General features: G+C 42.7%; 2 protein-coding genes across 13 annotated transcripts in view; one reads left to right on the forward strand and one right to left on the reverse strand.

Moving 5' to 3' along the window:
* Positions 1-68: 68 nt before the first annotated feature.
* capn10 (calpain 10) lies at positions 69-27,628 on the reverse strand. 12 transcript variants are annotated; one of them, XM_064338244.1, is made up of 13 exons: positions 27,537-27,628; positions 7,177-7,398; positions 6,928-7,059; positions 6,183-6,379; positions 5,525-5,745; positions 4,280-4,421; positions 3,853-4,019; positions 3,432-3,700; positions 3,116-3,318; positions 2,784-3,030; positions 2,284-2,477; positions 1,894-1,939; positions 69-1,237 (listed from the first exon to the last, which is right to left on the reverse strand). In XM_064338244.1, the coding sequence occupies exons 2-13, from the start codon at positions 7,306-7,308 to the stop codon at positions 1,208-1,210; spliced, it is 1,980 nt and encodes a 659-aa protein (XP_064194314.1). In that variant the 5' UTR covers positions 7,309-7,398; positions 27,537-27,628; the 3' UTR covers positions 69-1,207. The 12 variants fall into 12 exon arrangements, with proteins under 12 accessions (XP_064194314.1, XP_064194315.1, XP_064194310.1 ...); XM_064338245.1 differs by lacking the exon at positions 27,537-27,628 and adding an exon at positions 24,265-24,368; XM_064338240.1 differs by lacking the exon at positions 27,537-27,628 and adding an exon at positions 8,180-8,290.
* The window catches only part of epha4a (eph receptor A4a), a 42,235-nt gene continuing 39,333 nt past the window's right edge, over positions 24,943-27,844 (forward strand). The window contains exons 1-2 of the mRNA XM_064338234.1: positions 24,943-25,128; positions 26,730-26,797. Coding sequence (XP_064194304.1) covers positions 25,038-25,128; positions 26,730-26,797 — 159 coding nt within the window. The 5' untranslated portion in view covers positions 24,943-25,037. The remainder of the gene's footprint in view (positions 25,129-26,729; positions 26,798-27,844) is intronic.

The raw sequence follows: 27,844 nt of genomic DNA on the forward strand, positions 1-27,844 counted from the left end.
TTTGCTAACAAACTTCAGAAGCCTAAGATGCCTCTCCTTATGGAAAAGTAGCACAGCACACGTCATGGTTTATTTTATCTTTTTATTGTGCACGACATACTATTTTCTATTCGCTGATCTGACAGTTTGCTGTTCATCAAGTTCTTAGATGAACACAAATACAGAACATTTTATACAGGTCACATTTGAGTTAACAGTTAAACGTTTAAAGTGCCCAAATTAAAAATATATTAAATGTTTAGTAATACTAGGCATTTTCAAGTTCAGACACAAAACCCAGCTTTCCTGGTTTTCATCATGTGCTGTGACACCTTCAAAAAGTGAAAAATGACTACTGCAAAAAATAAAATAAAAAGTACCTCAGTAGACTGGATATCCCCAATCAATTCCAGACAAAGACTTTTCAAATGTGAAATTGGAAAATTAATTGTACTATATTCACCACATGAATTATATTCTGCAAGTGATATTTTAAAAAAGAACATGCTGGTAATTATAGCAGTTAAAAGTCACAGTCATAACTCCATCAGTAGTTCTTTTTTTCTCTCTCATCTTAAATCATTTGAAGTTTTCAACAGAACGGTGAAGCACCTCAGAACTGAACCCAGTGGAAGGTAAAGAGGCGCACAGCTGAATTATTAATGAGTGCAACAGGATGTCCAGCCAAGCACTTTCCCTAAGTTACCCCTCCCTAAGAAGAGTCCTCAGGTGCTGTGAAGTGCAGCATGGGCTGCACTCTGTCATACGTTTGGAGTTCTGTGGCCCACCCTTACCACTCCACTCCACTCTCTCGGCCGCACTGGACTCAAAGGGCAGCCCATCTCTCTAGTGCAGGCTAGAAGGGTTTGGGGTGGGGGTTCGGACGGACAGGGGAGCCCCGGGCGCGGCTTCTCGCTCCCGTTTCTAGCCCCCCCCCCCCCTCGAGAGGGTTCATGAGTGGCGTCTTTGTTTTGGCGGCGGGGCGGGCAGCGGGGAGAGGGCCCCTTCAATCGGGCCCGTTTGTTTACACCGCCAAGTCACGTCGCCTCCCATTAGTGCCGAGGCAGTGGACGGGCTGTGATGTACTAATCGCTACGGCCTGCCCTCTGCGGACGAATAAAGGCTCTCTGGCTTCATTTGCCCCTGGGGGAGGGGGGGGGGGGGTACTTTCATCTAAGGCCAGGGGCCGAACCCACGTCACCGTACCGGAGGGGGCGGTCCCCCATCATTAGCTGCGCATCACAGAGATGTTTGAAACCTGCCGAAAGAGAGAGAGAGAGAGAGAGAGAGAGAGAGACAGACAGGCAGAGGAGGTCATGGGGTAGGGAAGTAAAACTTCTTACAGAATCATGTAGCAAAATGTGCATTTTTTGAATCTGTAGTGTACTGGTTCATCAGTTATGCCATATGAACTGTACTGAATAATAATAATAATAATAATAATAATAATAATAATAATAATATTCCAATTGAAAGAAATTTATGAAGAGCAGTGCCCATGAAGCAGCAAAAAAATAATAATACGGGCATGATGAGATGAGTTATAGGCATTCCATTCTTCTCTCGCAAAAGGAAAGTTTTTACACACACCTCATAGGTAAACACTGCCCTCTAGTGCCACTTCTGAAAATACAATGGACAGTGAGTGATGACTCTCGCAGACAAATGTAAAAGGAAAAATTGCTTTGCTTCTTGGGACATGGAAGTCACACCAGGCCATAAGCAGGTCAAACCAAACAAAGGCCTAGAAGTTTTCTAATAAGAAATTATGCTGAGATCACTACGATCACTAAAGGTAGGGGACTTTGGCTAAATTCCCAGTATTTGTAAATAATCCTCAAGTGTAGCTACCTTTCAGGCCACCGGGGTAAAAAGGGAAGCTGTGGCCACATGAACATTAAAACAGAAACTCACCTCCTGTATCAATTGTCCTAAAGCCTCCCGGCTCTTCACTACTTTCCTAGACAGAAAGCAAAAAAAAAGAAACTTCAGACCACCATAGCCAATGCTAACAGGCAATATTAATTGAATCTTTAATTTTTTAAACATAGTACAACTGGATGGGCATGAGGTCCTACAGATGCAGGGTAAACACAGTTAAGTAAATAACATTAAGTATTAAGTAAATAACGGGGGGCAAAGAACACTGCATACTGTTGTTTCCAAATATGATTCATTTATTTATTTACATTTATTTACCAAACCAACATAAATACATAAGTATTCTGACCACATAGGCTATTCATTGTGAGAGCTCTAAATGAATTTGAATGAACACTGCTGGATTAGCAGTGAGATCTGTACCTGTGGATCCTTTTCGTCACAGTGAGGGTGAAGTGGCCCTTGCACTGGGGCTGATAGGTGGAGGGGAGGATGACGTAGGCCCCGGGGGCCAGGCTGCAGTGCAGGGACACCTCGGGGGCGTAGCTGTGGGGCACGCAGCTCGCCTGCGGCTCCTGATCCTGGGAGATCTGCGGGTCCACGGACCCCTCGGGAACCTGCAGTGTGGACACAAGCACGTGCACACACACACACACACGCACGCGCACACACACACAAATACACACACAAGGGCACACACAACCACACGTACCCACATGAATGCATGCACACGCACACAAATGCAGAGACACGCATGTACGCATTCACACGCAGGCATACACAAACACAAATAAAAACACCATTCAGTTTTACCATTCAGACACAGACTGGTGTGAAAAGGAGTGACTCTGAGATTCCTCCATACAGACTGACAGATGGCCCAGCATGCCCCTCTCCCTGGCCCCGTCCTGCAGAGCGCTCACCTGGTATATGTGGAAGCCGATTGGCTGGAGGGCTTTGGCGGGGCAGTGCTGGCGCAGTGTGATCCTTGTGTTGGGCTCGCCCGATTGGTAGCTGACAACGAGAGGCACGTGCGGGTTTGTCCGGTGGGAGGGGAAGTTCCTGCTGCCCCCTGCCGAAATGCCTGGGACCCACCTCCCCGGGAAGCGGCTGGTCTCCCACTCCCCGCCCCAGACCGCCGCGGCAGGGGGAGGAGGGCACTTCAGCGCACTGCCGCGAGACACAAACCCGCGTGAGGCTCAGCGCATTTCTCCAGACGGTTGGCTTCATCGCCCGGGGATACGGCCACGCCTACCTCAGAGACACAGGGGCGGAGGAGAACACCCTGAGCAGGAAGCTGGCTTCTGCGCCCTGCAGGAAGGTGCTGGGGATGAGCAGGTGGAACCCCGGGCCCAGGTGAGCGCGTAGCGTGACCTCCCGCTCATAGGCGTGGCAGTGGGTGGAGGCACAGGGCGTTCGGTTCAGAGTCCGTGTCAGGTTAAAGTGCTTCTTCTCCACCTGGCGGAGACAGACAAATGTATTACTTTTTTATAAAAGGTATTTAGCATTAAGTATACTTAAACTGATTTGATTCAGAGGGCTTAGTGGCACCATTTTTCCGAAAGGGGTACCTTCCACATGTGCAGACCAATGGCTTGGTAGTCCTGGTGCGGCTCGGGGCTGCCCTCTTGTGGATCTTCCACGTTACTGCACTCTCTGGAAATGGAGGATTGTCTCCATCCTCTGTGCTGCAGAAGAGACACGAGCACCTCTCCCGGCTCACACACCCGCAGCCAGAACTTGGGGTTACTGCCAAAAGTGCTGTTATTGCGACACCCGCCTGCGGAATGATCTCTAATCCAGCAACCACCCATCTGCTGGTTGTGAGGTAACTCTTTTCCTATTGGACAGAGGACGGATGTGAAGGACCAATCACTTGCAAGCACACTACAGCCTACATTATACCAAAGTGCTAGTTTGGAAATAGTTTCTATAATCCTCAGAAAGAAGGTAACTTTAAACTATGGATTATATGTGGTGACCACAGGGTACCTGTATAAATGCTTTGAAGCAAACCCTGATCGTTGATTGGATATCCCACAGTGACTTCATCTATCTCCTTCAGGAGCTCCGCCTCCTCGACCCAGAATTCTCCTTCCTGGGTGCGGCTGAGCAGATCCTGAGAGTAGCCTGGCTCCAGCTCTCTCCAGCCATCCCCGCTGCCAGTACAGACAGAGGAGATGCTGTCACAGCAATGAAATTTGCCCTGCTTCTGAAACTGACCCCGCACCCCCCAACTCTACACAGGTTAAGAGCAGCTAAACTGACACCACCCCCCATCTCTACAAAGGTCAAGTGCAGCTAAACTGACCACGCCCCCCAGCTCTACACAAGTTAAGAGCAGCTAAACTGACCACGCCCCCCAGCTCTACACAGGTTAAGAGCAGCTAAACTGACCGTGCCCCCAGGCTCTACACACCTCTCGCTCCAGGCCCCTCCCCAGCAGCGGCGTCCCCACGGGTTCCGGATCCTAAGCAGACGCACGTGACCCCCTGTCTCTGTCGTCACGTCAGTCCACTCCATCACGCTCAGTGCGTGGTACTGCCCCAACTCACTAGCACCTGGCGGGGGGGGGGTTAACACTGTTACCATAAACGACGATTGTTCTAGGCCCCCCTCTCAATGCAACAGTTCACTCCACACGTCATGGCTTTCAAAGAACTCCAAACGTATGACAGAGTACAGCCCATGCTGCACTTAACAGCACCAGGTCATGTGGCTATTCAGACATTATGTGCGGTAAGAAATCTCAAAAAGAAACCTCTTACCAGCACGCAACAGGCTAAAGCTTGTGTTATCTAAAAATTCTTCAGAGATTAATATGGTAATCGGTTGCTGCTTACCAGGCTTTAACACAAGGATCTCCCTTAACATTTTGGGCTTGATGTACTGCACTGTACATGTGCCAGCATTCAGTGTTAGTCATGAGACTTGTTTCATGTGAACTGAACAGAAGGTCTTATGACAAGCTGCTTTAACTTCAGTGCTATAATGAGGAAAAGGTGGTTTTAAAAATGTCCCTTCTTAAACCACAATACATGTTATTCATCATCAGATGTCTCTGCATGGAGCAGACCAGAACAAAACCAAGTGAACTACGACCTACTTTCACTAGCACGCTACAGCTATCATACTTAGATTTTGGGAAAACACTATCTCTGATCCCTGTAACTTTGACAGGATAATTTTTTTTTTTTTAATTAAGTATGACCACTCAAAAAACTGATATTAGCTTGATTACTTTTGCATGAGCATTGCATAAACATGTTCTATGTAATTTATTAATGTTAATGATGCATAATTAAATGAGAAATGTGTAATCACCATGGTGGGAAAAGCAAGGGTTCATAAATAACGTATACTCACATTGGATACTGAAAAATTCAAATCAATCAAAGGGCTAAGTGTTCAGAGCTTTGTTTGGTTCTTGTCATTAATAAAGTACTTTTTTTTACCATGTCTGACACTTTGGGGTTAATGTTTAATATTAACATAGAGTTCTTTGTTATTTAACAACATTCTACATCATACCAACAACCACTGAGCTTATGAGCTTGACCCAGTGTTGTGTAAATAAATGAAAAATGTTACACTTTGGTTTGACAAACCAGTTTCAGGATTGAATGGCTACTATAAAATATATCTATGCGGTTCTCCATCTCACCTCCAGGGGAGCTGTGCACAGAACAGCTCACTGTACCCCTGTCCCTCACTCCTTGCAGGCTGCTGAGATCAAGCTTCTTTTTGGGCTTGTGCTTCTCTCCATGCTGGTTCTCCTCTTTCCCAGAATCCTTCAGGCTCCAACGCTCAGCCAGGCCCCCCGTGAGGTCAACCAGGGCATCCGAAACCTGTCCCGCCCACAGCCGCTCATAGGACCCGTGAAGCCTAAAGGGGGGGCAGAGGATGGTGATGCAACCAATGCCACTGAATGCAAGGTTTGAAACAACAAAACATAGGTTTTACATTCCATTCTTGAATCTGCTTTATATGGCTTCATTATTTTATTTTATTTATTTATTTTAAAATTGGGTGCATTTCAGTCAACGATGACTATGTCGTGGTCATGTTTTCCAATCAACAACTCATCACATGGAGGTCATTCTTTAGCCTACAGTTTTGAGAGCGCCTAGGACGGTATCAAATCTGGTCTTAAAAACCTCATTGGTTTATTTTTCTACTACATTCCCAGGTAAGTTATTCCCTTCATCAAATACTCAGTGTAAAAACACATTCAAAGTATCAGTGCATAATTCACTTTTAACTAATAAATCACCTATGATCACCTATAATTAAAAGAATCACCATATCACATTTCCACTCACTTGGCATATGCCTTCTCCAGGAGCGCTACCCAGAATGCACTGGGAGACTGGCAGTGGGAGAAGCATAGCTTGGCATTAACGCAAGGCAGCCAGTCGTCCACCTCCACATCCACCCAGCGGCCGAACTGCCAAAAGCGGAACCGGAAGCGGCCCTCGTACCCGCGTTCGCCCCACTGTGGCTGTCCAGCAGGCAGGACCTGAGACATACACAATGTTGAATATTGACAGAGGCAGCCAGCATCGCTCTCAAGTAGAATATCAGTCAGGACACAAAACTGGAACTGGGTTACACCCAGTTTTACACAACTAATCATGTTTTTATTTTATTTTTTTAATTGTGAAAGTAGGGAGGATTTACCTATAAACCAAGTCAATAATGTCGGCACACTGACGGCACTAATCCAGTCAAACTGTAGGAGCAGGAAATCTACTTACACATTTAATTCATCACATTGTTTTTAGGATTAGGCTACACAAACTAAACCCAAGATTCTCTAATACTTTAAAAAGGTTAAAATTTAAGTTACAATATTCCCAAAGAATGTGTGTATTTCATACAACATCACATGTGTAGTTTAACCACAGGAAGACTACTCCCTCTTCAGCTCTTCCGGGTTCACTTAAGTGTTCCTGTCACCAATTAATTTGTTAAAGAGTTTTCATGATCAGAGGTTCCAGCAAGGGATAATTTTGTTAAAATGGCAGACTGAATTTTCAGTGGACTTTTTGTCATGTCAGTGACTACCTTGTTCATCATGTGGTCATTCTTCAGCAGTACGGTACAGGCACACAAGAACCAGCAATCTCCCAGAATCCCTTGTTTCACATGGGCCTCCTTTGGATTTTCTGGAAACATTCTAGGTGACTGACAAATTTCCTGGCAAAAACACCACATTGATCATTAAGTCATGATCTTACACAGTTCAAGATGCTCAAACAAGTCATGACACATAGTAAAAAAAATAAAATAAAAAATCCAACAGGCAGCCCTCACCTGCGGCCGCATCCAAGTGATACAGACTTGTAAATTTGAAATGGGGGTGGTGTAATCAGAAAACAGGGAGGAATCCTCTGGCGGAAACTCTGCGTCCGCGAACAGCCTCCCGCACTTTGCTTCCTCCTCCATTGCCACCTTGAAGATCCAAAAAACTCACAATGTCCTGCTACCCCTCTCCTCCTGAAATCTGCCGTCATGCACCTCATATCTACATCATTTCTGCCAAGCAAACAAACACGAGGATTTACGAAGTATGAATTCCTCTGGTTTTATCTCTTCAAAACACATTTCTTGACCTGGAGAAACAGAAATATATGTTATCACATATCAAAGTTCATGTCATGTTTTTTATGCATAACGTTCGCTACGCCGCGTAAAATCTGCAATCTTTTAATGCAAGTAACTAGGATCCTTTGGTTTGATTGACCAAAGCATTGTATAATTTGTATTAGGCTGTACGATAGTCTGCTGCAACATACTGCAGCCAAGAACTGACCTGATTGAAATACAATAGGGTTACGGCATGCAGAACTGATATACAACGTGTGTTCGGATATTAGGATGTAGCCAGACGAAGGCAATGTCTTCCTATTTGGATAGTTTTCGTATGGAATATCAACGAGAGCAAGCTACATTGCTAAGGTCTTCGGTACCTTCAGTAAAGTAAACCTGCAATCCAGTTATGTCTAAGCATGACCACAAGATATGAATGAAGTATTCGATAAATAGAGCAAATTACACAGCCAGCCGACATATCATTATTGATATAATAGCATTATTGCTTTTCGGGATCTTGTTGCTAAAGTTAAGCATTCTTCGACTAACACAATACCCTCTAAAATCATACATGAGTGCATGCTGATAGCTATCTTGTAGCACGCTAACGTTCAGTTGCTCACTGAGATAATCCTTCAGTGAGTTCCTTTGTTAATAAATGTGGCAATCATACGAAAATAATGCTTCCAATACTTATTTCTGCAAACGAATGCGAAAAAAATACCCTATTTATTTCCTGCCGGTGGTTTCCTTCCGGGAAGAAGATTCAAGACGCGTTTCCCTCGCTACTCTCTTTTTCATGACGTCAACCGTGCTTTGATCCAGTATGTATATGCCACCCGATGGCTCCTTGTTGAATTACAGTGCAAGTCTAAACTAAGTTCATCGATTTCAAGAGAATTAATTTATATTGATTTATATTGCTGTGAAGGCTGGTTGCTGGGCAGAATATATATATATATATATATATATATATATATATATATATATCCCAATCAAACTATCATTACCAAAAATGTGAATTCAGCACACTTTGAAGGGCAAAGCGTGTATGATACAAAAATCCTTCTGCTTTATTAGGAGCCATTTAATTTAGAGAAAAGTATTTGTTTTTGCACAGATTTGCAAAAATAAAAATAAATAAATCACTTCAAATATGTCCCATATGTAGTCCTTTATTTAGAACACAGTCAACAGTATGATAATACCATGCATTTTGAGATCATAATAAATGACATTTTATTTGGCAGACGCTTTTATCCAAAGCGATGTACGAGTGCACACCGAAGGTCATTGGAACAGCTACAGAACACAAGTCCGATAAGGTACAATTCCCATTCAGTATCAGTTATCCATAGCCATGAACATCAAGTCTAGTTCACCCACTAAGCATAGGTTAAGTAGAGTAAATTACCTCACTGGATAACGGTGTCTGATAAACTGCTAAATGTAATATGAATTCCTCAGCTTGACAGCTGATATCTCTGCAACTCAAAATAGGTTATACACTAAAAAAAAAATACAAAGGTAACATTATATACCACAAATTACTTGAGGTCATAACCACAAACCCAGAGTAGCCTACAGAAAAGTTCAAGACAATGTTCTCATAGCAGAAACTTAGAGGATGAGCTGTCTTATAACTGTTCTTAAAATCTTTATGAAAATAAGCTTGACTTGGGGAAGTGAAAATAGATTGAGGAAAGCACTCTGGACTGAAAAAAAAGTATTTCCAGGCAATGCAAATTAGCATACCACATATAAAATGATGAAGATTTCAGCACTCTAGGATACATAATTGTCAATCAGTCAGATTTGATTTTCATATAATCCTCTTAACAAAGTTACCCATAATCATTTCAGGATACTCCAGGGGAAATTATAGAAATGATGAAGAGTACTTCCAAAAGAACAGAGAACAAAATGGCCTACGATTAAAATTTCTATCCTGAAAATGAGCTATATTTGACATTATTAAAATCGGATTTGTTGATATGTCATTTATGAACAAAGATATATCCAGGTGGATATGGAGATTGCAGCTCACATATCCTCTCTGGTCACTGGTTATAAGTGCCAGATCTCTAGCAAGGACATAAAAAGCTGCGATCTTGTTCAGAGTCCAAAAGCATTTAGTGAATGGTTTGTGATCAAAACAGAAAATAAGTGTTGCCTTCTCATTTGACATCAAAAAGGGGGCCTTTTGTCTAAAATATGTGAACTACAGCAAGGAGTTTTACATTAGTGGTTCTCAATTTGTATTTTAGCTGACATTGAATGTCATTGGAGGAGAACAAATGCAGTCTCAGAGGATAAATAATGATTAATTCTGTTTAAGAATACATCCAACCTATCCTAGCAACCGAAATGCATGTAGCACTTACTTCCACATGGGGGCACTACATTATTTCTAATGATTCCATCTTGCTCTTAAGGCTGCTGTATCCATGCTCAGTGTGTTATTTGACCAGCATGGTTTTTAGCAGCAACAACATATATTCTGTAATATAGTTTATCACGTTGTCACCCAGAGATTTTATTTACACATGGTACATGATACACTCTCAAAAAGAAGGTATAAAAAAGGTATAAAAATTGCCTATAAAGGTTTGTCACTGGGCTGGATCCCTATAGGCACATAAAATTGTACCCCTAGCCAGGAATAAATAATTCATTTTTATCTTTATAAAACATTATTTTCCCTAAAGAACAAAAATGTACCTCCACTGTACCTTTATTTTTCAGGGTGTATGGTACTCCACTGAGCTGCTTTTGTTTGTTAAGGGTATGAATCATTTCATAAACCTCTGTGAAAATACTTACATTTGCAAGCATTCATTAAAGCAGGTGTGGCTTCCTGGCGGGGGGGGATTAGGATCACATGCATTGTCCACCTGCTGGTTAAGATGGCCTGGCCCAGGTAGCATCAGAGAGGAGGGCTGGAGACTTGTCTGCAGCCAAGATGCAGTATATAGATGAAAATGCAACCAAAGACTGTGGACATTATTCACGTTTCAATGGACTTTTTCAGGGCTAGATATACTCCATACCAGGGAAAAACCATTCTATTTCTGCACGTTATCTGCTTTAATACCGCAGATTAAGTTGTTTTACAATAGATATGCTGAAGATTGTGTTTGGCTGTATGAGAGGAACCGAGGGGGGAAAAAAAACAAGATTAGGAAGAACGAATGCAAACATATTTATTAAACAGCGTGCTTGTCCGCAGCACAAAGCAGGAACAAGAGAAACAAGATTAATGCTTTAATCCCTGAGGCTGTCATATCAGGTCATAATGTGGCCGTTACTTCAACCTGGAACCCTTTCAGATGAGCTCAAACTGCGAAAATCACAGAACAGAGAGGATTAGCTTTGACCTTGACTGTTCTCTTGGAGCCGAAACACTGCATCTTTGCACCACAGACAAAAAAAGACATCTTGATACCTTATCTACCTCTTCCACCTGCTCCTTGTAATGCACAGCCCACTTATAATGAGCTTGATTGATTGAGGGATCGCCGTGAACTGTGTGGCTCCAGGGAGCCAGGTCTAATTCTAACTGAAGAAAGGAGTCTCAACCAAAGTGTGAAGAACGTGGACCGCACGTCCGGAAGTAAGATTCCCAGTCGGGGCTAAAAACCTTGTAAAACTGCTGAGCATCAGTCTCGGGCTTTCATTCTAATACAGCTCAGAGACACGAACGTCTTTCGTCATTGAATCCGAGACACGACGCATTCACTTTGCAATATCAAATTAAATTTTCTAATCTCTCCTGCACGGAATTGCTAATTATAGAACCTTGAATTCCTTTCAGCATTTGGGCATTTAATAAGGCCTGGGTATAGTTTAAATGAGGTGTCCTAAATTCGCGGAGAAAAACGCTGAACTTGCAACAGTGTTCTCTAACCGCAGGGTGTGTGATGTCCTTTTCTCCTACCGTGGTTATTACAGGCTTGTGTGGCACGAAACCTTAATTAAAAGGCCAGGACATGCATGTCCAGTTCAGCCCTGCAATGGCGTTCTTAGTCATTCCCTATGACCTAATTGCTCATAAATATTCATTAGATTAAGGCCTGTAAAATGGCATGGAAAATGGCTACTCATGTAGAATTCATGTTCCAAGCCCTGCGAGTTTAATGAGTGGGTGCAATGTAACACACACGTTCTGGAAGCGATTACATGTGAAATCGACAGAGAGTAAAAGGGTTAAATTAATCCTTTTATGATTTTTAAAAACTAAAACTTCAGAAGAATTTCTAATCATATTGGAATCATGTATATATTCAAATTGAATCCCTGTTTTTTTATAGCAGGGGTAATATATAATACCTCTATTATTTCAAGAAGACATTTTTTTTCTTTCTGACCACAGAGTAGTGGGTCTGATTTATGACACCTGACTAATTGGTTGTATGCCCCCATGCAAATGTAAAGGAAAGGATGTGTTTTTAATCAACCGAGATAGCGAGGTAGGACAGAATGAAGGGTTATGGAGGGACATATTTCTCTGTCCATTTCATCTGAAGCTCTGCTTACTTAGCCAAATTAATCTGCTTCCTTGCGTCAGGGCAATATTTCACACTTTTACCAGTCTCATAAATAAAACATTCTTTACATACTCAGTTCATTTTTATTCAGAAACAGCCATGCCTCAAAGCTATGTTTTACTTTTTAACGGCAATTCATATTCTGTGCGAGCACTATTCAAATATGAAGACATCTCATTGTGTGTATATATCTTCTGTGCTCTTGCCTGTGAAATCATCTGACATTGAGAAAATCCCATGGTTCTATGATTCAACACCATAAGGCACTGCCTCAGCAGAATCGATCTCTTGTGAATTATTGATATTAAAGAGACGTGTTCCTGTCCACCATGCCTGAGATCTGTCTTACTAATCACCATTTGGAGGAGAATTCCTTTACACCCAGACGTGTGAATTTACGCTCTGAGGTAGGTTTAGGTTCAGGTTGCTGTGATGACATAAGTCAGCATTCAGAATTGCTCCAGCATTACATTACATTAAGTCACTTTCACTAAACAGACACTCTTATGCAAAATGAATTGCAAAAGTTGAGAATATTACTGTTACTCTCAAGAATAAAAGAGTGCAATATCACCAAGAAGGCACAGAAGGCCCATTTTATAATCAACAAATGTAAAGTTTGCCAACCAACCAACAATTAGCAATGCGCAAAAAGATACATCCCACTTTGTGGCCTCACCACTTCTCATTCCAATTTGTCTGATTCTGAAACAAACTTAAAATGGATATGAGATCATTCCTCAAAAAGAAATAGAAACATGATATTAATATTGGCTGCTTTGACTCATTTGTTTGAGCTGGTTCTGAGCACAGCATACAAAACCTACATAAAAACAAGGGCCAAAACTCAGCGGGTACAGAAACAGGATCTGACATCATGAATAACAATCCTTATTGGTGCAGCTATGGCGATCTTGATTTGGTCAAAACAATTCACTCCTGTCATGTCCCCATAAACTCGACCTGCCCAGTAGAGGAAGTGAGGTCACATCGGCGTACGGCTGCTTCCACCCCGTCACCTGGCAGCCTGCTGAAGATGATGGATGGAAGCGAGGCTGGGGGGCGTGTGAGATGGAGGAGGGGGGGGCCCAGGAGGATGTGCACTCGATTTACTCCGCCCTCCACTCCTCTACCCCTCACCCCCAGGTTCCCTTGTGTCCTGCTGTTCTTCAGAAATCCCCACCCCTCGGGTGACCGTGTTTCGGGCAGAGCGCGGTGTAGAAATGTTAAATCCAGTCTAATTGAGAAAATGGCTCCCAGCCGTCCCTCTGCTGCAGTCCCATGCACCACAGCGAGTCCGCGGCTGAATCAGTACGTTAATTACAGAGACGGACCCCCGCAGGCCCCTGCCGTCCTGTCACTTCAACAGTCACCGCAGAAACTGCCAGAAACTTTCAGAGGAACAGTGCGACAGAGGGAACATCACACAGGGAAACTGACAGCCATCATTTGTTATTCAGCTTCCAGAAAATTCCGCTCCGACATTAAAATGCACCCAGCAGTTCAGACTGAAACTAGAACCCCTGCGTTCAGTGTGATACCCAAATTAGGAGGCAGACTAGCACCGCAACTGGAAAGAGTTGTATGCATCATTGTAGGTGTTCTAGTGTGTATGTGTGTGACAGTGAGAGAGAAAGAGAGAGAGCAAGCCTTTTCATTACAAATAAACAATGTTGAAATTCAAATTACAATTAAAAACCTTGACACTTTTCTTTAATTCAGTTCAAACAATTGCAGTAGATTTACAGTACAAGTGCATACAGAGTACAGAGCAATGCACATTGGACAGAATTAGCCTGGTGTCTATTATTGTTCAAATTTCAAGAGAGTTACACAGACTTGGAAAAATCCATCATCCCAAGATACCTTTGAGAGAAAGTAAGTCTGACTTGAGGCACCAGAGACAAAGTTTCTCTCCAAGACTTTGTAAACAAAACTTGTAAACTGCCCCTCCAATTATCACTTTTTTTCATGATTAATGAATAAGTGAGAGGGAAGATCAGTGAAGGATGAGGTGTGATCGTAAGCAGCAGCTGTGTTGTGTTACAGATATCACTTACAGTTTCACATAGACACAGAGGGACAATTAAACATAGACCAAAGAACCCCATTCAGAGAGACACTTCAACTTCTCTACTAATGTAATTTCAAGGGATATATTAACAGAAAATCTTAGATACAAGGAGAGAATCTCCCAGTTTTTTTCTGACTGAAGAGCAAAAGGCCTTCTCCCTGAAACGTTTCAGTGATTTTGCCTGAACAATGCCTTTTTTAAGTGCACAGAGGTGCACATATGCTGACCTCCCCAATTCCCTGAGAGTTCAGAGGTCTGCACATTAAAAGGTTCATCTTTGCCATCCAGTGACCCATAGCATATGAGGGCCATCAACCCATCTCCTGCAGGTACAGAAATCACTGTTAAGTGAAGTGGAGGAGGGTGGAGGGGGCATTGATATTCCCTGTGGCAGTGGGAACCGCGGGAGGTGGTGGACAATGCTCAATGGTGTTGAGGGGGGGAGGGAGGGGGGCGTTTCTATGGCGACACAGGTATCTGGAGAAACCCCCCAGGCTGTGCTGTGACCCACGGTGCAGGGGACAGAATGCTTTGTGCTCACAGGCACCTGTTTCCAAGAATCGGCAGGAAGGAACAGAACCTGCCCGTTGAGCCTCACAGCGACCGTCCATGTCGATGGCCCCGCTCTCATTGATGTTGATAACAGTGCCCTCAAACCATCTCTTAACCCCTCCCCACCATCCAAAGCCTCCTCTGTCCTAGAGACAGCGGTACACCACAATTAACAGGCAGTTTCAGCTGTCCACACCTGGATATCTGCATGGCTCATCAAAGGGGAACTCTATACCACCATTTGAACGCCGCGTGAGGTCAATTAGATGCATTAGGTCAACAGCGTGTCCCTTTTCCAGGGGTCAGGAGAGGGAAGAATCAGTGGTGCGCGTTCATCTCAGGACAGAGCTGTGGCTGAATTTAGCACCGTAATGTAAGAGAGAGCAAATTTCACACTTCATTAAAAAGTCTGAGAATTCTATGCTAAGCTGGATACAAGCAGAGCACTGGAGAGCGCAAATTCATATTTACAGAACAGTGCCAATTTAAGAGACAGCTGAATGGGCAAAGAGCAAATGGCAACGGGAATCAGTGCGTGCGTTTGCGCGGGCAGAGGATGTGGGCGTACAGACGGCGTGGGATGCAGTGCCCCGCCGCCGATGCGTCAACGGCGTCACAAAGATCGCACCACACGCTGTTCCGCACCCTCCCTCTCATCACTCGAAAGCCGCCCCCCTCCCCCCCTTCCTCAGCTCTGACCGCATCTTTGTACCGCTCAGGCTGGAGTTCGGGCGCAGATCTCTCATGTAAAGCGGAAGGGGAAGTAAGCTAAGGCTCTGCTTTAAATGGTGCGGTCGCAACTCTCCCTCAGGCCCCTCCCTGACTGTTGATAGGCTTACACATGCACGGTGACACAGACAATGACAAACTTCTCTTTTCTCCTGTCTTCTCAAGAAAGAAAGAAAAAAAACATCACAGTTACAGCCGAATCACCGCAAAACCGCCAGTCCGACGGAGTCACTGTGATATTGAAACGGCAGGGGCTCTGCCGCAGGGGAACATCGAGACCCTTGTGTTTCCGCCCAGCACACACCACGGAATAGAATTACTGCGCTTGATTACCAAGAGCTTGCTTGGCACAGATCGCCGTGGTGTATTTGGACTCACCGCGGTTCCGATCAATATGGGCTTTTGGCTTTGCAAGGAATTTGTCAGGAGTTGTGTTTCCGAAGAGGATGTTTGAATCACGAAACAGACGGGTCAAAACACCACAGGGAACTCTGGGGTACTAGTGCATGTTACCATTACTGAGAACATGATAACACACAGATGCGATGAACAGACAGACTAAACTCAACCAGAGCGTGGGCTGTTGTATTTTCAGCTTCGTTTCCCTCAGAACATTTGAAAATGAAAGACCACTTCACAGTGGTTGAAAGAGTCCCACAATGTAAAAAATATATAAAATAAAATAAAACTTTAAACACGAGTTACCCCGTTTTTTCTCAGGTTGTGATTCACATTATAGTGTCAAGTAATACAAAGGATATTCCCATGACAAATTTAAGGAAACAGTCTTTTGTAATAGGGAGGTTAAATTGCAGATGTTCACGTCCATGAACATGGCAGTGCCAGATGGTTTCTTAATCAGGGCAATTCAGAACCTGATCCTTGTTAAGTCCTACGCTGCAAACAATGTTCAGGTGCCAGGTTCAACCCAAGGGCCACACAGCAGCAGTGGAACAATGTATATCCTTTTGTGGAAGTTTAATGCATCTGCTGATTGTGTAACACAGTGAACAAAGAAAGAAGAAGAGAGAAAACACTGTCCTCTAGATGAACTTTGGCATACATACCTACAGATACAGGATGAGTATAAATAGTGTTTTTACCAAGAAGTAAAACTTCTGTGGTTTATCCACCCGTCTTAACAGCAACCGGCCTTTTGAACTGTCCGTAACACCATCCTTTCGACCGCTTCAACTTTACTGTAAAGAGCTTGTATTTGCCCTCTCCCCCCACAGATGCCTTGCACTCCTACAGTAAGCGTAGAGATCTCTCCATGCGTGAATGTAATAAAGAAGCCTTAACAGCCCTAAACGGTGAGCGGTGAATTTCCACCGCACTTTGAAGGCGAGTACAAATTGCTTCTCGGGCAGCGCACGTAAAGAGTGGACAGGGCCACTGCGGAGAGAACGGAGCAGTGCTGGCGCACCACACGGGCTTTGGAAACGTACAGCAAGGGATTCGGAGCCACAGGGAGCCACACGCTAATCACCCATGCTGCCCTACAAGGCAATGAAAAGGCTTAGCAGGATTTATAACTGGGGCTCCACTCAAGAGAACACCTCTGCCTCAGCGGTACTCATCTGCATAAATATAGGGCAGATAAGGAAAAATAAAAATATATGCACCTTGAATAAACAAAAGCTGTATAGAACATCAAAAACACAAAAGGTTCAGGGTCTACCATGGCTTGTCTCTTCTGAGTGGGGCTCTAACCAACCTTGCTTTAAAACATTGAAAAAAAGATCTGGGATCTGTGAAGCCAATTTTTCAAAGTCGCACACCACTACAAATATTCAGTGCCTCAATTCTATGGATACATAAGGTTCAGTTTTTATGTGTATAATTGGCAAATATCATACTGTTAACATTAGTACAAGTGCCCATTTTCTCTAAAAGATATAATTTTGGCATCAAAAACATGATTATTTAATGCTACCGTAGGTGTTGTATTTTGTCTTATATTGTGGTATGCTGTGAGCAAGGTAACTGACAAATATTAATTGAAGAAACCCTGCTGTTTCAAATATACCCACCTTTCATTCTGATGTCTAGAGTTTGTTCAGTTTGTCATTCCTTAAGTTACTTTCAGTTGCCACCAAGCATCAAACATTGGTGTATGAAGATACAAAAATGAACGTTAGTAGGTATTCAATTAAATAAATAATAAATAACAATAAATCTGGTCACGTGTACCTAGCACTAACACAGAGCCACCAGCTGGTTCTGTTAAACAGTTTTCTATTTCCAATGAATCCACATTATGGTTTCATAACTCAAAGTTCCTATGCAACTCAACCTTCACTTCGGCCCAGCATAAGAATGTCAAAGCACGTGTTCGTCATTTACAGAGCATTTACAGCTTAGTGATATTTTTTTACGAGAGAAACTATTGAATGGTTATTTATCATTGGCTGACGGAAGTCCCTTCAGGGAACAGATATTGGTGTTGGAAATTTCAGAACTGTTTGATATCCATGAGCCATCTGGATGCTGGAGACAGTACAAGAGTTAAGCTGTTAAGGCAATGTATTTTTTAGAAACATGGGCTGAATTCAACAAAGTTGTAACCAACTCATAGCAAACTAAATTTAAAGAGCTGAACTGGGGTGAAAATTGTACACTGTGTACTAGGCATTTAGATAAACCGGTTCTGTACCTGTATCTGTTACAAACTGTTACAAACTGAAATGAATGCTCTTTTGTACATGGATGGGGTATCTGTATCTGTTAATAGTGTGTTCACGGAAGGGATAATTATCTCCGTACTGGCAGTATTATGCTCTTTGCTTGCTCATTAGCTCAGCCAATCCTGTATTTCCACATAAATAAATAAAAAATTTTAAAAATAAATAAATATTAGACCAATATCATGAGGAGTCATCCACACCCAGTTCTGTGATTTCCCATCCTGTTGCAAGCAGTGTAGTACAATGGTTATGGGAATCAGCTTCAAACTCAGAGGCTGCAGTTTGTAATCCCAGATGGAGTACATCTGTTGTACCCTTGGGCAAGGTACTTAACCTGAATTGATGCAGCAAATATCAAGCTGTATAAATGTATAGCATGTAAAATGTAAGGTGGGTAAATCACACAGCTTAAACCTGTATGGCTAAACACCCAACAGAAGAGGGTTTTTTAATGAAAAAAATAAAATAAAATTTGAGAATCACTTGAGATGATGGCCTGCGTGGACTGGGGAAGGGAGCCTTGAGGAAGTGTGCTTTGTTTGGTATTTTTGGTGCCGTCGTCGTTTCAACTGTGTGAACACAACGCCTCCCTCTCTTTCCCGTAAACGACTACTATTCTTGCTGCTCCCTCTTCTGACTCTCTGATGACCACCTCATAGAAAACCTTGAAAAGAGCACCCCGCTGCACAGGCGTGGAGTGGGAGCGCATTTGTGACTTCCTTTCGTAAGTAATTAGTATGCGGCCATTTTGAGCTGAGACAGAACATTTCGGCAGCAGCCTCCAGCAGCAGCGGCAGTAGCGAAATTCTGCTCCCCCTCTTCAGTTTCCCATTTCAGACGCCCACGCACAGACTCCCCGGAGCTCCTACTGTCCCCCACAGCACAATCGCCATTGTCTCCCCATTGGACAAGGCTCCTCCGACACGCAGCATTCTCACAACGGGACAACAGCGTCGCGGCAGAGCCGAGTAACAGGACTTGCACGCCAATGAGCGATTATCTCTGGGCATCCCGTTATCGCCCGTAATGGAGCTTTTTCCTGCCGCCCTGCTGCGTTCGCACCGCTCTGGTGATTTCTCTGCAGTACTTGCGGTGCGACCCACGGCCCCCGTCCCTTTAAATCACGGGCATTACGAGAGCACGCATACGGACAATCTAAGGGTAAACTGCGGCTATCACAAAAAGAGTTGCCACAGGCGACCTTTGGCTTAAAAAGCTGTGCGGCGCATGATAAGCAGGACGTCGTGTTCTGCTGGTCGGTCATCCTTATTTCGGAGGATAGCCTTTCTCTGCCATTTGTGGAGATCGACTTTCAGGACACACAGAAAGAGGAGGACGTGGATGGGTTTTGGGGTCTGGGGGTAAGGCGAAGGGGGAGGGGAGGGGATGAGTTGGCAATTAAAGGCTGCCCACGGCCCCCCGGGGGGGGGGGGGGGGGGGGGGGGGTCATCCCACCATACAGAGAGTACAGAAGTGTAGGAAGATGCCATCTGGGGCTTCTTAAATAAAAAAAAGTGGCGTGGGGGCGGACGCTCCCTTGAGGTAATTCTTTCAGCGAAGCCGAGAATTGCGGCGAGCGAATGGAGAATGATCCGAAGGTCATCAATCAAAAAAAGCTGTCACAGGAAAGGCCGAAAACAACGGCCGGGACGTGACGCCGTGCCCTCGGTGTCAGCATCACCGCCCACTGGTGCCAACGCTCGAGAGGCCACGCCCACCGAGCTGCGTTCTCATTGGCCCGGCTCGCCCGCTTTCACCCTGCCCCCACCTCTCCCGCTAATCGGCTGCTTTGTGAAGGCGCGGCCATTTGTGCGAGTCCAAAAACCGCCATTCATCACATCACATGTACGCACAATCGATGTTGACTGCTGCTGTCCCGAGCCGCCAGATGCTCCATCAGGGGTCAACGTAGCGGCCAGGACGGTTTTGGTGAGGCAACTGAACCCCCGCAAAGTAACAAGATTACAGCCCTGGCAACCATGTTTTAAAATGTTTAGAAAAAGGTCACCTGCCCCTTCAGCAAATGCAATTTTGTGTTTCTATAAAGCTACTGCTTGGACGTTTCACATTTCACCCTAGAATAGCATAAAACAAACATACTACACACATAACAGATGCATTCATTTGAAAGTTGTATCAACTGCTCATGGTTGCATGTTAAAGAATTACCAGAGAAAGATTTTTTTTCTTCCACATGGGTTTAATATGAAATCCATGAACGCAGTAGAATATAAACCAGGAAAGTACTAAAACATTTTTCTCATGGAGTGGTACCAGAAAATTATTTTTGGGCTAATACCCAGGGCTAATACATTTTACCGCATGAATGACATTGGTAACTCAACGATAACCAGTAACCAGAGATATGGCAAGAAAATCAACATATTAACAATAACATGGAGAAAAAAGAAGTTTTTCCCCAGGGCATATCTAATAATTACTGATTCAAACTCTCAGATCCAGAGAATCACTTCCTTCCCACCACAGATCCACTTCAGTGAACTGATCCGTGAAACTTACATATTGTAGTTTAGCTTGATTATAACTGTGATACCTGATTGATCATAACTATGAATAAAAAAACAACAATACCAGTATATTATTATTATTAGTAAGGAATAAATTATTACTGAATTCCATATGGTGACATTTGTACAGATATAACAACTGAACATCCATACATACCTAAGGCAAAAAAGCTTGACCTTGCTAGTATATTCATTACTTATGAATACTTTGTCATTTTGACAACTATCCCACGTTTGATAAAAATATGAAACAAGCCATACAATGCTGTTAAATATATCCAAGTTAAAAAAAGTCTTTTTTAAATTTTATTTTATAGATAAAAGGGAAAGAAAATGGTTTCTTTGTTGTAGTGCGCAGTTGTTTTAATTGCCTGGTGCATTTTGGAAAAAATAAAAAATAAAAATAAATAAATAAATAAATCACAGGACGTCTATTCATTTCCCACATCCAGCCAACGCCACCCTCGCTTGCACCACCCAAAACACATTTCAGATTTATGTTTTCTCAATGACAGATGCTGTGCTCTACATTTTAACACCTACGCCGAGATGGCAAGCGACAATTATGCATCTTATTTTGCTTTCGAATCGGCCGCGTCTCTGAACCTCAAAGTGTGGGCGGTTGGAATGCTGTGTCTCGTACGCCTACGCGGGCCCCATATTTGGACATCCTTCATCTTTCAATCATTGCGGCATCTTGCCTTACTTACACCCTACGACCACTTCATTGGGTTACACCTGCTCGTTAATGCAAATAACCTGCTCCTCAAAACGGTGAATCATGTGGATGAGACTCAATACATATTAAGCATGCAGACATGGCGAAGAGGTTTAGCTGTTGTTCAACCAAACATTAGAATGGGCAAGACATGTGACCTAAGCGACTTTGATCATGGAATGATTGTTGGTGCCAGACGTGGAGAAACGCCTGCCATTCTGGGAATTTTCACACACTACAGTCTCTAGAGCAGAGGTGGGCAAGGAGGGTCATATCTGTTTCTGCTTTTCATGCCAACGTCTGGCCTTAATTACTTAATTATCCCTAACATGTATGCCATCTGACACGATAGCAGCATTTCTTGGTAAGCACATGACAGCTGAAGACTGTTCTTTTGTCACTATATGAAACATTTTACTGTGACCTAATCTATAAGTGAACCAGTGTTGGTGTATACAGCCAATTAGCTCCTTTAGCCAGGGTAAACAAAACCTACACATACAGCAGCCTTAAAGTAATGGAACTGCCCACCACTTTTCTGGAATTTACAGAGAATGGTGGAATAAACAAAAAACATCTATTGAGCAGCAGTTCTGTGGGTGAAAACACCTTACTCATGAGAGAGGTCAAAGGAAAATGGGACTCATTCAAGATAACAGAAAGGCCACAAATGCTGACATAACATCTGGATACAACAGTGGTGTGCAGAACGGCATCTCTGAATGTACAATGCATCAACCATTGAAGCAGATTGACTACAGTAGCAGAAGACCATGCTAGGTTCCACTACTGTCAGCTAAGAACAGGAAGATGAGGGCACCGTGGGCATGTGATCACCAAACTGGACAACAGAAGATTGGAAAAAATGTTGCTGGTCTGCTGAATCTCAAATTCTGCTGTGACGTGCAGATGGTAAGTTCAGAATTTGGAATAAACAGCATCAATCCATGGATCAATCCTGCCTGAATTTCAGAGCATAGATAAGCACTGGTGTTAACCATGTAAATGGTAAATGGACGCATTATATAGCGCTTTTATCCAAGCGCTTACAATGATGCTCTCATTCGCAGAGCAGTGTGGTTAGGGTTAGGTGTCTTGCTCAAGGACACTTCAACATGCCCAGGGCGGGGTTTGAACCGGCAACCCTCCGACTGCCAGACAATCGGTCTTACCTCCTGAGCTATGTCGCCCCGTGTACTTTCCTTTATGACCACAGTCTACCCTTTTTCAAACCTATATTTCCAGCAAGATTATGTGCCATATTACACATCATCTCAAGCTGGTTCCACAAACATGACAGTGACTTCAGTTTTCTCCGATGGCCTGCACAGTCGACCAGATCTCAATCCAATAGAGCACCTTTGGAATGAGGTGGGAGAAGAGGTTTGCAGCATAACTGTGTGGCCGAAAAAATTTGCAGGAACTGTGTGATGCTATTGAGTCAGTGTGGACCATTCCCTTAGGAATGTTTCCAGCACTTGGATCCAAGCCATGAAAAGAATCTAGGCTGTTCTAGAAGCAAAATGGGGTCCGACCTGGTACTAGATATGTGTACCTAATAAAGTGGCCACAGAGTGTATATACTGTATACGAGATCTGCTAAGGACATCAGGCATTAAGTGGCTGGCCGTTTCCAAAACATACACTTCAATATCTTCACCCTTAAAAAAAATAATTAAGTACAAGAACAAACATAATTTTCTTTCTGAATATTATCCTGTATTAATTTAGCAAATTCTTTTGTCTAAATCGGTTTAGACAAAATCGAAATAAACCGGCATTGCAAACAAATGATTACATCGCATCTAAAATCACAGTATTACACTGTATAAAACAGCATTACGCAGCCTAATTCTTTGTAGGAGTTGTGTACTTTTGGTGAAAATCTCCAGGGAGAGCGTGTAACCTTTTAAAAGTGCTGGGGGCCACGGATGCCCACTACAGGAAAGTGTCAAGTCTGGCGTAGGTGGACGTGAGCAAGGGAGAAATTTAGACCTCGCAGAAATCATTTGACAGAAAGAAAGTGAGTTAGGTTGCAGCTGTCAGCTTCAAAAAGTGAAAAAAGAATGAGATCGCCAATGCACTTCACTCAAATGCTGCCAAATCCTGCTTTTCGTTAGCCAGAATGTTTCCATTTTTTTCCACCAAGAGCTCCGCGTAAAAAAATACTAAGAAATGAAAATATAAAAACAAAGATGCCACAAAAAAGAAACAAATGACAAAAAGTGTTTGTCATTTGTTTCTAGCATCAAGAGCAATCACTGTTAAGGGTATTATAACAAATTCACAATAAGAATGTTTAACATGAGGAATTATAGCAATAAAGGTTTTTTAAAGTCCCACCAGTTTGGTTGTATTGTATCGTAAATTATCGACAACTATTTATAAAACAGAGGGAGCGCACCTAGGTTAAAACGCACTGCACGCTATAACATCGAATCTCAGTTCTAGCACGACAATGCAAGTAGGAAGCATGGGAATGATTCTGGTCGGATTGCCTTTTGAGAGCGTTTTGTTGTCCAAACAAGTTATGTCAAAGTCACAAAAACATGCCAAGTGTGTCCTATGCAAATTACTGGCAACATCCCCCGATGATTATCATTTAGTCGTGGACATTATGGAGGATAGGTGTCAAGTTGGTTACATTTTAAAAATGATCCACAAAAGCGTTGAAACGACAGATTGTTGTTAACATTCAGGAAAAACTGGTCATAAACAATTCAAGCAATTTAAAATTTTGATCTTCTCTAATGATAGCGTGAATGTAGACTCGGTTTAAAAAATATCCAGAGAGCTCGATTAAACAATTTCTAGTAGTCCATTTAGTAGTATTGTTCTGTCCTTATTGCTACATGTTATAGGCTACCTATCTGAACGCGCGTGGCCTGAAATCCCAGAATTCATCTAAGCTGTAAAACAACGTTCTATCTCAAAGAGAGCAAAAAGAAGCATTTTAGACACAGATCGCACCCACCACCATTCCAGTTACACGCCAAAATGTGTCTTCATTGGCGACGCCAGTGCGTGTAGGCCCATTCCTTCAGAAGTTCGGCGATAAATATTGACGCAGACGCTGCTATTTTCGTTTGTAATTCCACAGGAATGGGAACCCGCTAGGTGGCGACGTAGTGTCAAGACATTTTGCCATGTAGGTGACTTTAACAACTCGCTGGTGCACAGTGTGGGGAAAATGTTTGTTCTATTTGATTGAACGTGACAACCCACTGTTGTTGTTGTTCTTGGTGTAAGTGTGTTTGTTCACAAAATGTATCTCGAAAGAACTAGCATTGGTCTTACGAAACATTAATTATATTCATAAATTTGATTTACTTTTAGGCTGTGCCATATTCGTGTCATGAACAATAAATTTACAATATGTGTATGACCAATAATGAATATGGATTAAAAGTGTTAATAATAAAATAATCGTTGTTATGTTATATATATTGATACCGTGTTTATGGAATTGTTATCTTTGCAACATGAAGACAAAGTGTTAAATTTTCAATAATGGAGACTTTATGTTTCTTCGCTTTTTGTATTTCAACAGACTTGCATCGGAGAGAGCGAGAGCGAGAGAGAGAGAGAGAGAGAGAGAGAGAGAGAGAGAGAGAGAGAGAGAGAGAGACGCCCCCTGATTAGGCAGTTAGTACGGAGCTCTTCACTTCAATCTCAAACACTCTACGAGGAGAAAGGATAGGCAGCAACCGTGCCGCACAGCGCAAGAGACACACAACAACAGAACGAATGGCTTTCACTGTGCGCCACACGGCAGCTTCTGTCCTGATCTGGATTTCAACATTTGTTTATTCAGCACGGATATATCCTCCAAATGAAGGTAAGGAGATGGAAGGAAGTGTACTATCTTGGGATATTTTTCTTTTTTCTTAGTTAGTTCTGAAGAATTATGCGCGACTTCGTGCATTGAGTCTGCTTTCGTGTCATCCAACTTGCTTGGAAAGATGTGAAGCAACATTTCACAAGTTTAGGGATTAAATGGTCACTTCATCGTGTACTCATTACATGTGTAGGTTTTAATTGCTGCAAAAATACTCGATGGAAGTAGGCTGATTCACGGTTGCACGGAGCCACAATTTCCACTTTCCAGCCAAGGCTACTGCAGTGGGGACTGCTAACCTGTAATAGCTAAAATGCGTGTCTGAAGTAGGAGTCGAGGTCCCAAAATAAGCATAGCTTTCGGATGCGCATTTGGGACGCTCCAGTGCCTTTTTAAGATGTCTCATTTGATCAACAACCCCTTATTTTATTAGTGGTAAAATTGTGTTGAGTAGCTCTCCGGTGCCTTTTTGGAAACTATATTTGGTTAAATGTATACACCGACCACACGAAATCTGGTATTGATTAAATCGTTTTAATTGGATTTTAACCAATACAATTTGCCTCATAATGACTTGAATTAGCACTCGGGTGAGTTCATATTGTACTTTCTTCGACACGACTGTTTTGCTTTTCGAAAATGTTGTTAGGGACCCCGCATAGCATACCTCATGCCTCCAGACGCACGATAATTTGACTTTTGTTTGCTGCATATATTAAGTCGGAAGAAGCTATACCCGAACCACACTGTGGTTAACTGATTACCTCAATTTTCACTGACACAATGTAGATATAGGTTAGGATTTTCCTAACAAACAAAGCTTGAGACTTCCAAAACGTATGGTTGTACAAAACATTGAGGTCGCGGTAACAGCTCTGTTCTTTTAGGATCTCACTTACATTTACACAAACTACATATTTATTAATTAATATTATGTTCCCTTTACTAGACTTGGAACAGTGTATTGTTTTTTCCTAACAAACTGCATAGAATAAGAAAATTTATCGGCGCTAAATGCCCCAAGAAACTACGGTAAAGTGTCGTTGAGCAGTTGGTGGATTTTGGACACGATTACTTTCCGAATGTGTAACTCGGGTTGATAGGCCTCTGGTGTCCCTAAACCTAAACTCTTCCAGGTTTTAATTTATTATTTTTCTACCTTTCTTAAATCAATAAATAATGTGTTAATTTTCTTTATAATATTTATATTATGAATAGTTTCATACTATAAGCTTCATAATTTCGTCATTTATTCTACAGTAACATTCACATAGCTCTGCATAATTAATGTTTTCGTAATGATTACTAAAGCAAAAATGCCGTTGTTATTATTATTTTTTAAATTATTATTATTATTATTATTATTATTATTATTATCATCATTATTATACGTAGACTAAAGGATAACACAGGCCTACTCTAATTACCACGGGTATGGGTACTGAGGGTAGTATTATGGGCTGTGCGGGACAGCAATTTTGAGAATTGTTTCAATGCCGGTTTGAGGAAAAAAATGCTTCCTAAAGATGTTCTTTATTTAGCTACTATTTTCTTTAATGTGATTAAGTTTTAACATGACCTATCTATCCTTTCTTTTTCAGTAACGTTGCTAGATTCCAGAACAGTACAAGGGGAATTAAAATGGGTTGCGAGTCCAACTGAAGGTGGGGTAAGTATTCCCCCAGAACATAAAACGAAGCTTGCACCCGAGGACAAAAATGAGAGAAAAGAGGCCTTTTATGTTCTTTCTCTCTCTCGGCAATGGTCAGATACGGGGTAGATCGTGTGTATGGGTATCATATTGCCTGAATAGACGGTAAATTGAGTCTTTTTGTGGAGCAACATTATATCCTTTCGCCTGAAAGGTACGATCACTTGGGAGCGAAGAAAACCCCGAGAGAGGCATGAAAGAAGCCGTGCTGCGGATGTTGCCACATGGAATGATTCTAAAAATGTTCTGGACTGTGATTTTGGCGAACAGGCGATTGCTCATAGGATCACTTTAATTTAAATGTCCTCCTTACGACAGGTGTGAGCAAGTGTATGCAGTTTGCGCATGGTTCTAGGGGGCGTTCGTAAATATTAGTAGGCAGTTATAGCCCACAATGGAAACTGAAAAGCCGAACATATTCGCGTGTGTAGGTTTACTACAATAAACCAAACCTTTATAAAGCTGCTATTATTATGACCTGCGGGCTCCGATTCCGATTGTTTTAAATAAATCTTTTTGAATACTGTCAACATTTAAACAACGAATGGGCTACATTTCCCTAGTTTTAACACATCGCCTGAACTGCATATATAGCCTAATTTACATAAAGACTGCATAAATTACAAATACTACCGATACATTACATTAAAATATTTTTGCGTGAGAAGGAACGTTGTTCCTTTCATTCTTCACTCACCACTTTAGTTGGCTGATCTGTGAACTTGGCCCGTCGCTGCGGTATGGTGCCGCATGGGGCTGCTTGGTGCCTGCTGCATTATCGCCTAGAGCGGCGTGATTGACAGGGCCTGGCAATGTCGACAAGAGCGCATTCAGCAAGGAATTGGCACCCACCCCCCACCATAATTGCGGAAAGGTGCAGCGTTGTCGTTGATAAAGCTCGGTTTGCGGTTTATTTTAAAGAATTAAGAAAATGGAAAACTCGTATATTACTTCCCCCACTGTTAGAATATTCATACGAGCTACGCGATCTGCTGTGGTCTTTTC

This window comes from Anguilla rostrata, chromosome 6 (assembly GCF_018555375.3).
Source record: "Anguilla rostrata isolate EN2019 chromosome 6, ASM1855537v3, whole genome shotgun sequence".
Taxonomy (NCBI): Eukaryota; Metazoa; Chordata; class Actinopteri; order Anguilliformes; family Anguillidae; genus Anguilla; species Anguilla rostrata.